Source organism: Tetrao urogallus (assembly GCF_951394365.1).
Source record: "Tetrao urogallus genome assembly, chromosome: 7".
NCBI classification, from domain to species: domain Eukaryota; kingdom Metazoa; phylum Chordata; class Aves; order Galliformes; family Phasianidae; genus Tetrao; species Tetrao urogallus.
In genome coordinates, this window is record NC_136820.1 from 46,551,379 (window position 1) to 46,564,769 (window position 13,391).

The 13,391-nt window shown below is 44.6% G+C and overlaps 1 protein-coding gene across 1 annotated transcript in view; it reads left to right on the plus strand.

Moving 5' to 3' along the window:
* XIRP1 (xin actin binding repeat containing 1) overlaps positions 1 to 8,824 on the plus strand; it is a gene marked incomplete at its 3' end in the record, with an annotated part of 28,998 nt that extends 20,174 nt beyond the window's left edge. The window contains exon 7 of the mRNA XM_079538256.1: positions 1,109 to 8,824. Within this exon, the coding sequence (XP_079394382.1) occupies positions 1,109 to 8,824 (7,716 nt within the window). The remainder of the gene's footprint in view (positions 1 to 1,108) is intronic.
* Positions 8,825 to 13,391: the final 4,567 nt, after the last annotated feature.

Below are 13,391 nucleotides of genomic sequence, written 5' to 3' on the forward strand. Positions count from 1 at the left end.
AAAGCCAATCCAGCACAGTCCACAGGTATTCAGTTCAGCTGTTCTGTGCTCAAAATTTCCAAGATAAGGAGAAAATGCTGAAAGTAAAGTTCAAAGGCAGTCAGAACAACCACTGTCCAGCCTGTCATGACTGCGCCTTCTCTTTTCTGCTGTACCTATGTTGCTGAAAAATCCAGTTGAATTCAGTTTGAGTGAGTCTAAATGTGAATAGTTCATAGGCCATAGCACTGAGATGTGATGTGGCAGTGATATACTGGCTTCTGGCTCTGTAGCAAGTGAATTGCTCATTTTTACATAACAGACTAAATGTCAGCGGGTTTGAGGGCACATGAGTTAGCCTCACTCCTGTACAAGTCTTAAATTAAAAAAAAAGCTTTATTTAAATCTCTCACTGTGGAACTGTACACCTATTCTCATGCAAGTGATGGTGTGGGGTACATGTGTGAGTCCAATGGGGAATCAGATGTCCTTTCCAAAGTCCCCAGTCCTGTGCCATGGGCAGCCAATGGCAGTACCGAAAACCCATCATGCTAGCTGCCTACCCAAAATTGGGATGTCCTCACCAGCTCACTTTCACACTTTTATTTGGTTCTCTCTCACCGTTTTTACTCTCAAGATCTCCTCATAAATACTTCATTGGCATTTTCCTGGAGTATAACCTTTGTTTGCAGACTCTTTTCAAGTTCCCTCACTGCCCCACATTTGGAATTAGGAGGCAGAAATTAACTCTTATCTTGCTACTTGATGATAAGCCTTCTTTATGTCATTCTCATGGTCTGTCTCTCTTGCTGACAGTCCAAATCAGGCCTCTCTTATGCTGTAGCTGGATTGACACCTGAGACTATAGACTAACCATCCCACATGCCTGGATAAGGGGCCTTGATTTAGAACATGTTGCTGTGGAACCAGAGCTAACACCAAGTCCGGAGTGTGTGCAGTGATATGATGCTTTGGAGTGCTATATGCTACTGAACTAAAGGTATGGAGCTCAGTATGTGCATGGAGTTCCCTTGTTGGGCTGTCTTTTCTTTTGGCATTCACACTACTAACAGCCAATGGGCTGGGATGTTAAGAGATGATTCTGACCTTCAAAACTGTTTCCCTAAAGATGGCAGAGCCTCAGAAATCATCTAAAGTCGCTGTCAAGAAAATTGAAGACGACTTACCTCCCCCTCCCATCCCTGGCTCAGTCCAAGTCATCGCTCCGGGGAGCCAGGATCCCAACCCACTCCCTGTGCCTCCTCCTAAGCAAGCTTTCTCCAAGTTCTACCAGCAGCGACAAGTAAATGAGCTAAAGAGGCTCTACAGACACATGCATCCTGAGCTCAGGAAGAACTTGGAAGAAGCTGTGACTGAGGACCTGGCAGAAATGCTTAATACTGAAGATCCCAATGCACAGGGATCTGTGAACCTGGATAAAGTTCTTCCTGGTGAGGTTCAGTCCATGCGCTGGATCTTTGAGAACTGGGCACTTGACTCTATTGGGGACCATCAAGCCACAAAGAAGATGATGGAAGATGAGATAATTCCTGGTGGGGATGTGAAAAGTACTTCTCTGAGGTTTGAAAACCAGTCCGTCAATGGGGACTATCTGTCAACAACAGCAAAGTTAGCAGAGACAGACCTTGCCAGAGGGGATGTGCATACTGCCCGGTGGCTCTTTGAAACCCAGCCTTTGGACTCGTTAAACAAACTGTACTCAGATGAAACTGAAGTGCAAGAGGCAGTTCTCAAGGAGCCGGTCCAGGGAGGTGATGTGAAAGGTGCCAAAGAACTCTTCGAAGCCCAGTCCTTGGATGCTATAGGACGCTGCTGCTCCGTGGAGGAGAGGAGCATCCTGCAGCTCAAGTCAGAAATCCAGGAGCTAAAAGGTGATGTCAAGAAGACTATCAGACTCTTCCAAACAGAGCCCCTCTGTGCAATTAGGGACAAAACTGGAAACATCCATGAAATCAAGTCTGTTTGCCGAGAAGAAATTCAGAGCAATGCAGTCAGAACAGCTCGCTGGCTGTTTGAGACTCAGCCACTGGATACCATCAACAAGGACACTTCTAAAGTACAAATAATCCGTGGGATCTCATTGGAAGAAATAGGAAGGCCAGATGTCAGTGGAGCAAGGTGGATATTTGAAACTCAGCCTCTGGATGCCATCAGAGAAATTACTGTTGAAGAACAGGATTTCAAAGCTTCAACAGATTTTGTTACAGGGGCAGATGTCAGTAAACAGCGATTACTCTTTGAGACCCAGGCCCTTGATTCTTTGAAAGGAGAAGCTTCAGAGAGCGTTGCAGCCAAAGAACAAGTCATTGGAGGTGATGTGAAATCTACACTCTGGCTATTCGAAACTCAACCAATGGAAACCCTGAAAGACAATTTTGAAGTGGGTCATTTGAAAAAAGTAGAGCTTTCAGCAGAGGAGAAAGGAGATGTGAAACAAAGAAAACATGTGTTTGAGACCTGTCCCCTTGGCAGTATCTCCAAGGCATTTGAGGAAGAAGTTTCAGCTGCCAGCACAGAAGAAGTGGTTAAAGGGGATGTGAAATCTTTCAAGACTCTATTTGAGACTCTCCCCCTAGATAGCATCAAGGACATTGATGCTGAGCCTGTCACCAAGGAAGAGGAGAAGATTCCACCTGGTAATGTCAAAGCTAATCAAATCCTATTTGAAACTACACCCCTCTATGCCATCAAGGATAGCTTTGGCAATTTTCACGAAGTCACATCTGTAAGCAGAGAGCAAGTCATTAGTGGTGACGTCAAGAAGTACAAATGGATGTTCGAAACCAGGCCACTGGACCAGTTTGATGAAAGCACCAAGAAAGTGGATATAATACGGGGGATCACAAAACAGGAGGTGGTGGCTGGTGATGTCAGAACAGCCAAGTGGCTCTTTGAAACTCAACCTATGGATGTCATTCATCACCAAGCCACTCAAGGTGAGGAACACCCCTCAGTGAAGAGGGAAATCTCCCAGCGGGGGGATGTGAAGACCTGTAGATGGCTTTTTGAGACCCAGCCCATGCACACCCTGTATGAGAAGGCTGAAAAGAAGCAAGAAGAGGATGTCAGTGTGCCTCAAGCTGACGTGAAATCATACACATGGATGTTTGAGACTCAACCCCTGGACTCCCTGAAAGGTCAAGAGGAGCAGTATTTGAGAGTCAGTAAAGCATACAGTCAGGATGAATTACAGGGAGTTGATGTCAAAACTGTCCGTCATCTATTTGAGACTGAACCTTTGGGCAGCAGTGTTGTCAGTGAAGCTGACCAAAAGAAAACCCTGCGGTACTCTAGCCGTGTGGAGATACAGTCTGGAGAAGTGTCCAGAGTGAAGGAATTTTTCGAGGCTAAGCCTTTAGATACAACAACAAAACCAACAGCGGTCATCAAGGATGATGGAACGATCGAAGCTGGATCAGTGCACAAATTCACTTGGCTCTTTGAGAATTACCCCATGGACACCCTGAAGGACAGCTCTGAAGGTATCCAGGAAATCCCTCCAGAGAAGGATATCAAGGGTGGAGATGTTGGAGGCAAAAGGTTCATATTTGAGACCTACTCCCTTGACCAAATCCATGAGAAAGTAGATGAGACAGAGCTCCATAAGATCCAGAAAGATACCATGAGCAAAGCAAACGTCAAGTCCTGCACAATGCTCTTTGAAAGCAAACCCTTATATGCTATCCAGGACAAAGAGGGGGGATATCATGAGGTCACTTCAGTGCAGAAAGAAGAAATCATGAAAGGCGACGTGAAAGGTGCACGGTGGTTGTTTGAAACTAAGCCCCTGGATCAGATCAAAAAGGATGAAGAAGTGTTTGTGATTAGGGCTGTCACCCAAGAGGACATCAAGAAAGGAGATGTCCAGGCTGCCCGGTGGAGGTTTGAAACAGAGCCTCTTGACTCTTTCCCTGGAGGAAAGATTTCTGTGCCCAGAACAGTAGATGATGTGCAGAAGGGAGATGTTCAGTCCAACAAGCAGCTCTTTGAGTCCCAGCAAGTGGGCCAGAAGAAATATGTAAGGATGGTCAGTGTCAGTGATGTTCAGCGGGGTGATGTGAGGACATCTACCTGGCTTTTTGAAAACCAGCCTGTGGACTCCCTTTATGGGGATGCAGACAGAAGCTCATCTATCAGCACAGTGCAGAGAGAGGACAGCCAGAAAGGAGATGTCAAACGCTGCACCTGGTTGTTTGAAACCCAGCCCATGGACACTCTTAAGGACCCCGAGGTGACAGTCAGCACTGGGACACAAGAACCAATCCCTCGTGCAGATGTGAAAAGCACAACATGGCTCTTTGAGAGTACGCCTTTGGATAAATTCGGTGCTTCTGAATGCAGCAGGGAAGCAGAACTGAAAGAAAGAACTATGAGGGAAACGTTAGAGACACTCTGTACTTGCCAGGCTATTCAGCACGATGGGATCCTCATTGAAGCCAATGATATGGAGAGCGTGAAGATGGTGAAGTACCAGCTCAGTAGCCCAGGTGCTCCAGAAATCCTGAAAGAAGAGATTGTGAGAGGCCATTTACAAGGGATCATGCTGCAACTCCTGCACAGAACCAATGTGGAACCACAGAGTGTGCTGGTGGAGGAGGACAGAGAGGGCAAGATCAAAGTAAGCTCTTTGCAGCTTCTGGACCAGAGTGAAGCTATTAAAGGCAAAGAGGACTTGAGTGGAAATGTAGCTAAGGCTCTCCAGGGCCTCCTTAGTCAAGATGCTTCCATCAAAAAGGGGATGGTCATACAAGAGACAAAGTCAGAATCAGTGAAGATGACCCTCTACTCCCTCCTGTTCCATTCTGTCCAGCAAAAAGTTGTCAAGGGGGATGTGAAGTCAACGATAGGGAACCTGATGGCTTCTTCTCAGGAGCAGAAGGCTACAGTAACTGTTAAGCGTGAGGACAATGAGAAGGGGAACGTCCAGCTTTTTGCGAGTTGCATTGAGAAGGGAGATCTGGACTACCTGAAGAACCTTCAGCAGGAGTCAGAAATACAGTCCCTCATCTCTGCCCAGGCAGAGCAAGGGATAGCTGAAAGTGCCCTGCGGGTTTTGCAGGGGACTAATACACATGTCTTAGAAAACAAAGAACAAATAGAGAAAGTAATGGCAGAAGCAAAGCCAGGGGCTCTGGAGGGAGCAAAAAAGGTATTTGCATGTGAAAGCACGGGCAAGGAGGGTGCATTAGAGAGAGAGGTTGTGCGTGCTGTGGGTGTGACAGGCACCACTGTGCAATGCCTTGGGAAGCCTCAGAACCTGCCCACAGGGATGGAAAAGGAAGAAATCATGTCAGGGGGGCTTAAAGTAACTACAAAGTCAATTCAAAGGGTTGCAGATGTCAGCAAGAATACAGAGAAAGAAGAATCCACCTCTGCACGTCTGAAGCAGCACAAAGCTACGATGCAAGGCATTACCCAGACCAAAGTGACAGCTGAGAGGAGTGAAGTGGTTGGAGAACAGCAGAGTTTGGTGACTGAGAAAGCCAGCCAGAAGCAGTCAGAAGAGAAGGCCCTTGGGAATGATCTTCAGGCTGCAATGCAAAGCCTGAGGCTAGCAACAGCAGAAGCGAGAAACATTCAACATCATGTTCAAAGCAAGCTACAAAGGAACAGGGAGGAAGTCCACACGGCCTGCAGACAGCAGGTAGCTAGTAAGCAGGAGACAAAGACCCTTCAGTCAACTGTACATCAACAAGAGTCTGCATCTACCATGCGGGAGAATGCCAGCACAGCTGTCAGGACCACCACCACTAGAGTCCAGGAGGCATCCCAGACCCACACAAGTGTGTCTCGGAAGAGTATAGCATCACATAAAAAGGTCAGTGCTTCAGAGGAAGTACAGGGAGGACAACTATTGAGCCAGGAAAACCAAGTTGTGCCTAGTAGAGATGTTAGCATTAAGGATGGCCTTTATACTGCCACACCTGTGAAAACCTATATAAACCCTTTCGTTGAGTCTGATTACAAAGAGCGATCAGTGCAAGAAGAAAGAGATGTTATTATCAGAGGGGATGTACAGACAGCTATCAGAGCACTGCAAAGTGCCGCCACAGAACAGCGCCTGGTAGAAAAGGAGGATGTTGTCCGTGGTAATTTAAAAGCCACACTTCAGTCACTGGAAAAGTCTAACGTTAATGTCTCCAAAGGGGATTTTAAAGCTGCTATGATATACAGAAATGCAGGGCAGTCCTATTCTGTGTGTAAAAAGAAAAGTGAGACTCAAGTCAATAATAACCAGACAGCTGTAGTGGCTTCAGGGTCACAAGCTGATAATGACTTTCCTCCTCCTCCCCCAGTTGCTGTGATGAAAGCAGAACATTGTCCACCCTCAACCAAAGCAACAAGAGAAGGTGCCCTTCCATTATTAACCAGCAAAGATGAAGCTCCAGGATGTTTCTCACCACTCCACACCCCTCTTCCTTCCCTCCCTTCTCTGTCCTGCAAACCCAGTGACCAGAATTCTACAGAAAAGCCCAAGATTCCTCCAAAACCAGAAATCACTGCCCCACCAAGAAAAAAGCCTGTCCCCCCACCAAAACCCGAGCACCTCTTACATGAGGCATATTCTGCTTCTACAAATAAGAGCACAAGCAGATCAACCAAATCTATCCCTCCACCCGTGCCTGCAAAAACTCCAGGCTTGAGGGAAATCAGCAAGCCAAAGCCTCCCCCTGCAGAGCTGAAGTTAAGTTGCACAGAAGTATGTGAACAATCAGACCACAGGGAGAGTCAAGAAAAATATAGCACTTTGGAGTCATCCGTGGACAAATCTATTACAGTTCAGGACAAATCTATCACAATTCAGGGCTCTGAGAGAAAGCTGCCTAAATATCCTATCAAAACCCCTCTTCAGCTGGCAGAGGAAAGGTACAAGGCAAGCAAAGAAGGACAAGGCAAGTTTGAACTGGACAGAGCTAAGCCTTCAAAGCCAGTGAAAAATGGAGAGGTTGGATTTGAAGCCAAGCAAGGAATGTTGAATGGGAAAGCAGCAGCCCCAATAAGCTGCTCCCGTGAGGTAGTTCAGAGGCATTCTGAGATGTGTCAACAAGAGGAAAGATTCTCTTCAATGTCATATGCAGCCTCTCCTGGTAGAGCACAGACACCTAAAATGGCAGGACAGACTGAGCCAAGCACCTCCTCTGTGGGCCATGACACTCCTCCAAAGAGAGGAGATGACATTGCAAAAAATGTCTCAACCAAGGTGGAAAGGGAAGGTGTGTATAATGCCTATTCATCATGGGAAAGTCAGAGAGTCATGCAGCAAGTGAATGAAAGGAAACAAACGAGTCATTCAGTGTCCGTCCATCAGCAGCCGAAGAACGCTTCCAAGGAAGAACAACAGGGAAATAGTGAGCAACCAAAACGTCCTGATGTGGAGGCAGAGGCACCTGCTCAGGAGAAGCCAGCAGTTATTATGAGAGAAAAATCCAAGAGGGAAACAGAAGATGAACGTCGGAAGAGGCTGTCAGTGCACAAAGAGGAGATAATGAAAGGCAACGTCAAAGAGGCTATGGAGATCTTTGAAAATCTCAGAAGACAAGAGGAGCTGCAAGAGATCTTGACTAGGGTGAAGGAGTTTGAAGAGGAAACAAGCAAAGTGGATGTGAAATCGCTGAGGAGCCTTTTTGAGAAGGTCCCTGATTGGATGGTTCGTCAGAAGGCCCTCCAGGCCAAACAACAGGATGGGGCTGTGGCACAGGCCAAGGATGACACTGACAGTGTCTCCTCAGTAGAGATGGTTTTTGGGGACCTGGAGAGAGCAAGTGCTGAGATTATCCACCTGAAGGAGCAGACACTCGCCCGACTCTTAGACATTGAGGAGGCTATCAAGAAAGCTCTTTATTCTGTCTCCAGTCTCAAGTCTGAGTCAGACATCGCTGGGCTCTCTGGTCTGTTCAAAGAATCTCTGGGGAGCACCCAGAGCTCTACAAGCAGCAGCAATATCCGCAAAATCAGTATTGTGTCAAGCAAAGCCAGGCAGGAGGAAACCACGGTGGAAACAGGGGAGGCAGCATCAGTGGAAGGTACAAAGGTGGCAGAAAAGACTGAGGTAACCAAGTCAGAGCTGGAGGTCCCCCGTCAAGTTCATCCTCGTGTCAGTTCTCCCTCTTCACCTTCCTACATCACCATTGAGTCTGCTGCCAGGAAACCAGCAGAGTCACCCAGGACAGCACATTCCCCACGAGACATCCCTTCCCCAGATCGTCCGGACACTCCAGGAAAGAAGGATGCTTTTGCTCAGGAGAATTCTAACTCCATTAACCATCCATCAGCTGGGTCATCTGGGCATGACACATCTCCCTTTGAGAAGAGACTGGAGCCCACCCAAACAAATGCTGAGGAGAACTCAGTGAAACAGCACACCCCTGCTAACACCAACAATCAGGTTGATGAGAAAGAGAGGTGCCCTCCAGATGCCTCCAAAGGTAGCTGCCAGTGTGGGGTGAAAGGAGGCTTTCCAGGATATTGCTCCCCAAGCACCCCCAGCCCACAGAACCCACGGAGGCAGAAAAGCATCTTGGAGCTGAAGACAGGGCCCGATGGATCCAAGCTCTATGGAGCTACCCGGACTGTCACAGAGCAGTATGAGGAAATGGACCAGTTTGGAAATAAAATCATCACTTCATCTACCACAGTCACCAAGCAATCTGAGACACAAACATCCTCCACATGTGGTGTGGCCTCGCATCCCCAGTATGAAGTATCTGCATCACCCGTGTTTCCAAGTTACCTGAAGAGCCCAAGTGAAAACATCCACAATGGCATTTTCCAGGAGACAGGAGTGGTCTTTGTCACCTTTGGTAACTCTAGGCTAAAGAAATAGGAGGTCTTGAAGAGCAAGAGAGAACTATATAAAAAAGAAAAAGACAGTCTACAATAAAAAAATTCTCCTCGTTTATCTACATTATACACAGGGAATCATCTACACCCTAAAGACTTCTCAGGGTCTTCGTCTTGGTGTTCTTGTACAGGCAGGACAAACGCAGTCTGCCCCGACAACTGCCCTCACCTGAACAACTCAGCAGACTTGGTGCTGCACCACAACCCAGAGCCCTGGCACTGCCAGAAGCACTGCCAGAAGGGAAACATCCATCCACGGTCATCTTGGGCAGTTTCTTCTCCAACAGTATAATTTGGGGCATGGGAAGGGCCACATTAGGCTTCTCTGAACTAATTGACAAGGAAAGATAGATAGAATCAGTTCAAGAAGAGATCGATCTGGTCATGGGCAAACAAACACTCGGTATTATCTTTTGTATTTAATTTCAGTACAGAGTTGCCAGGAAGGGCATCGTAAACATATAAATATGTATAAGTACACATGCTGACTTTGATGGGTGGGCTAGATGGGTTTTTTCTTAGACAATAAATTACAAAGTTCAAATGGCTGACACTGTTATTGGTGGGGGAGGAATTTAACAGAGTACGTTTCCTAGAACTACTTGATGCTATTGAAAATTGTTACATCAAACCCCACAGCTATTATCAGTGCTGTTTCTCCAAAGAAAGATTTAAAGAAAGATGCTCCAGGTGAGAAAGAATGATTGTTGCTTTCCTTTATTTTCAGAACTGTTATTTATTATTCAATATACACAAAAAAACCTTATTTTAGATTTTCCATGCTTTCATACCTGTTTACTGTTTAAGTTCATTTTGCAACCTTGTAAAGCAATTTTCTTTGTATTGTGACTTTGTTTTGTACATTCACAACTCGTGATTTTAGATTTTTTTGTGGCTTTTTTTTTTTTTTTTAACTTTTATTGCTGCATTCATCTGAAGGTAAACATTACCTCTAAAAATACTTTGGTCTGGTTGGCTTTCTTTTGTTGAGTGCTAGATTCCTTTCAAAGTCCCCTGAAATTAACCACTTAAATGAGCCAGTCGAATCACACAGTAAGGCCATTCCAAATCACTAAACCTAAATCACAAATCTATGTCTTCTTTACAATGTGGGCGGACTATCAGCTCCGTGGCAGGCAGTTTCTATATTCACATCTAAAAACTGAGTTGAGGGCAATATAAAACACACCACCCCTTCCAGGAGCATAGTTGAGTTGACATTGGGTACGATGTACAACCCAATAAGTGCTTTCCCACACTGACGACTGACAACAGTTTCAGAGTGTACCTCTTCATATCACTCAGCTCATAGCTATGTTTTTAAACAGCAGATATTATCTCATGCCATATCTTGCTCAGGGTGTGGTAGGCCAGGTAGGTAGATTAAAGCTAAGTAATATAGGGCCCCTTCAACCTCCCTGAAAATCATGGAAAATGTTGTATGAATAAATAATACCTCTCTGTTGATGCTTTAGCATTGGTAACTGAAGGAAATAAGAAAGATTTGTCATCGTTCTCATAGAGTCTGGATCTGAGAGCAACAGACCTTGAATGGAAGTGGCTGATGACATATTCCTAACATGTTCCTGGTAGTTTTGTCAGAAAATTCTTAGCCCACAGAAACATTCCTGAGAATAATAACAAAAAATAGGTGTGATCTGTAGAATTTCTGCTTTCCTCGAAGAATGTAGGCATATACCTACAGCATTTTGATGTGCTTCTAGGACCCCAAAAGCTGGAAAGTAGCATATGCTGAAAGAAAACTAAGAACGTGGTTTTCAGTTCCACCAAAGAATACAACAAAGTTTGAGGTAAAAGAGCAGATCATCATAAACTGAATGTAACTGGTTTCAGGAAACCAGACCAAATAAGTGCTTAGAGCTTCCCAATTGTTTTAGTGGGATCACTAATAGAAATGGCAGAATCAGCAATTCAGAGGTTCTCCTGAATTTTTTCCAGCACAACCATCTTATACTTGCTTGTTTCTAGCCTTAGCTTGTCTCAGGATGCCAGTACCAGGTTTGCTTCGTCTCTCTTTACAACGCTTCTACTAAGTTGCAAACAGGTTCCTTGGGCAAAGAAAGTGATTCCACAGGAACTCAAATAAACCCAAATATCCTGCACTGCCAGTGCTTAAAAATAGTGATTCTACTGTTTGTACTTCAGGATTTTCAGTGTTTCTAAATGTCCAGTGAGCCATTTAAGAGGCTGAGCTCATTTGGGATATATTTCTTTCATGGTATTTTCATTAGCCAGGATATCATGAGGACACAGATGCTGCATTATTTCAGTATCATACATGGCTTCTTGAACTCCTGAAAGAGTTGGAGAAAAAACAAATGCAGAGATTTGAAACTCAAGTGCGAGCTGAAGCTGCAAGCTCCATTTTTCAGACCTTGCAATAATACAAGAGTACATACAAACTTCCGAATCCCAAATGATTTGTCATAGTTTTCTAGGATCTTTGGATACAAGACATGATATTGTTCACCGGTCTTTATCCTAGTGAATCACTGCATTCTCACACTACACTGTGTGAGATATTTTCAAGAGCAAATTGGCTGGGGAAGCTACTTGTACCAAAAGACAGGGGACAGATGATCTTGCCTTGATTATAACTCCTTGAGTGGTCACAGGAGAAATTCATCTGCAGATCCAGTTCTCCTGAAGCAGGAACCATGAAACATGCTACATTTGAAGTGCCTCCATCAAGTATGACCTGTCCCAAGTCTATTTCAGCCACATGTCCCTGTTAAGATGCTTAATCTTAGATATGAAAGCTTTGAGATGGCTGTCTTCTCCATCCATTGATAACACAATGCATGACACAGCATTTTCAGGCTAATCTTCCCTACCTTAAAAACTTTTATGCACCTAGAAAGCGAACAAGCAAACAGCAGATGATAAGGCATATGCCAGCTGCAACCTTTAACACAGCAGTAATCAGCAGTGCACTGAAGGAGCCTTCCAACAACACTCTATAAATGTTTTCAAAGAAATCTTAACATAATTTCCTTGCCCGCACTGCCATTTGATGGCTGCTAATCACCTCTGTGTCTTCCAAAATGTTAGTAATGCTTATTCCCAGAGATGGTAAAAATACCTCTGAAAGACTAAATCTATTTGTCATGCATCATCAGAGTGAGCATTTAACATACACCCTGGTGCTACCCCTATAAAAGATAGAGCCCGCATCCCCTAGAAAAGATTACCCCAACTCGGAACTCACTCCAGAAGCACATACATTCATTCCAAAAAAAAAAGTGTAGAGAGGTACTGTTTGTTTGCTAAACAGCTGTTAAAGGAAAGTGTTTTTCTTATACAGCAGAATCACATCAGTAGTTTATTTTCTGTCAAAATAAAAACTTTGTTTTGTCTGAGAGCTTCATCACTGCTAAAGAAAATGCCTGCAAGAGTGCCAAGAGATACCATGATCCATACCACAGAATAAATCAAAGTAAGTGAATACAAAGTCAATCCAGTGATAGAGATTTATTATGGCCAGGAGTGGCATTTTGCTCCATTATAACAAATGATGCTGTGTTCGTGCAGCTGCCCATCACCTTTCACCATTCTTTGTCAAACAGCCTGCTCATTTCCTCTAGTTAGCCAACATCTATGCCAAAGATGCAGAACTTCAATTTTTCTTTGAGAAACACAATAACGTGGTTTCTGCAACCATTTTCCACTTGGAGGATCTAGCTCTTATCTTTGCACGAGTGTGTCTCAGCTTCAGCTTCACCAGAGCTGCTGTCCCATTGGCATCAGCCCAGTTCTGTAGTCACATTGGTAAAAGTCATCTTGCCTAACTGACTATTCCTGTCCAGCTACATGAACCTGGTTTAGGGTAGATATATCACCTACTTTCCCTTACCTGAACGTCCACTGTGTATACTGAGAGTTTAGACAACCATTACATGCATACATACTTACAGGACTATGCTATCCTCTCTGCAGAGGACTTTGAAAAGCAGAGCTGTGTTGAGATCACTGAAGACTGCAGGGAAGATGGGGCTTTTGTTTGGATACATCCATCTAGACACAGGGAAGAAAACCAAAGAACATTAAACTCTTCTCAGAAGTGTTGTCATAGAGAAACAAATAGGACTTGACATTACTGATATGTTCAGCCAAAAAAAAGAAAGGTAATTAAATTATTTGCACAAACACCAGGTGTCTGCTGCAAATTAAAGGTTCCAGTTCCCTTGTCAACTCATCTTGAGACACACCATATATTTCTGATGCAGAAATATCTAACAAGTTTCCTCTTCTCAAATCTAAAATCTGGCCATCAGCCTGCACCACATAACAGCCAAACTTAAACTTGTCTATTCTTTGAGCTGACAATGCAGAAACTCAGGATGAGCACATGCTGAATGAAAAGTCAGAGGAATAAGAGAACACCAGTAAAACCCTATCAAATCAAACTGTGGCAAAACAGAACCAAGAAAAAGGCAGAGGGAGCCTTGTATGAGGTAATATCTGTACGTGGAGCACTGACCTAATTAGAATTACAACAAAATCAGATGCATTTCTGCTTTGCACCACAG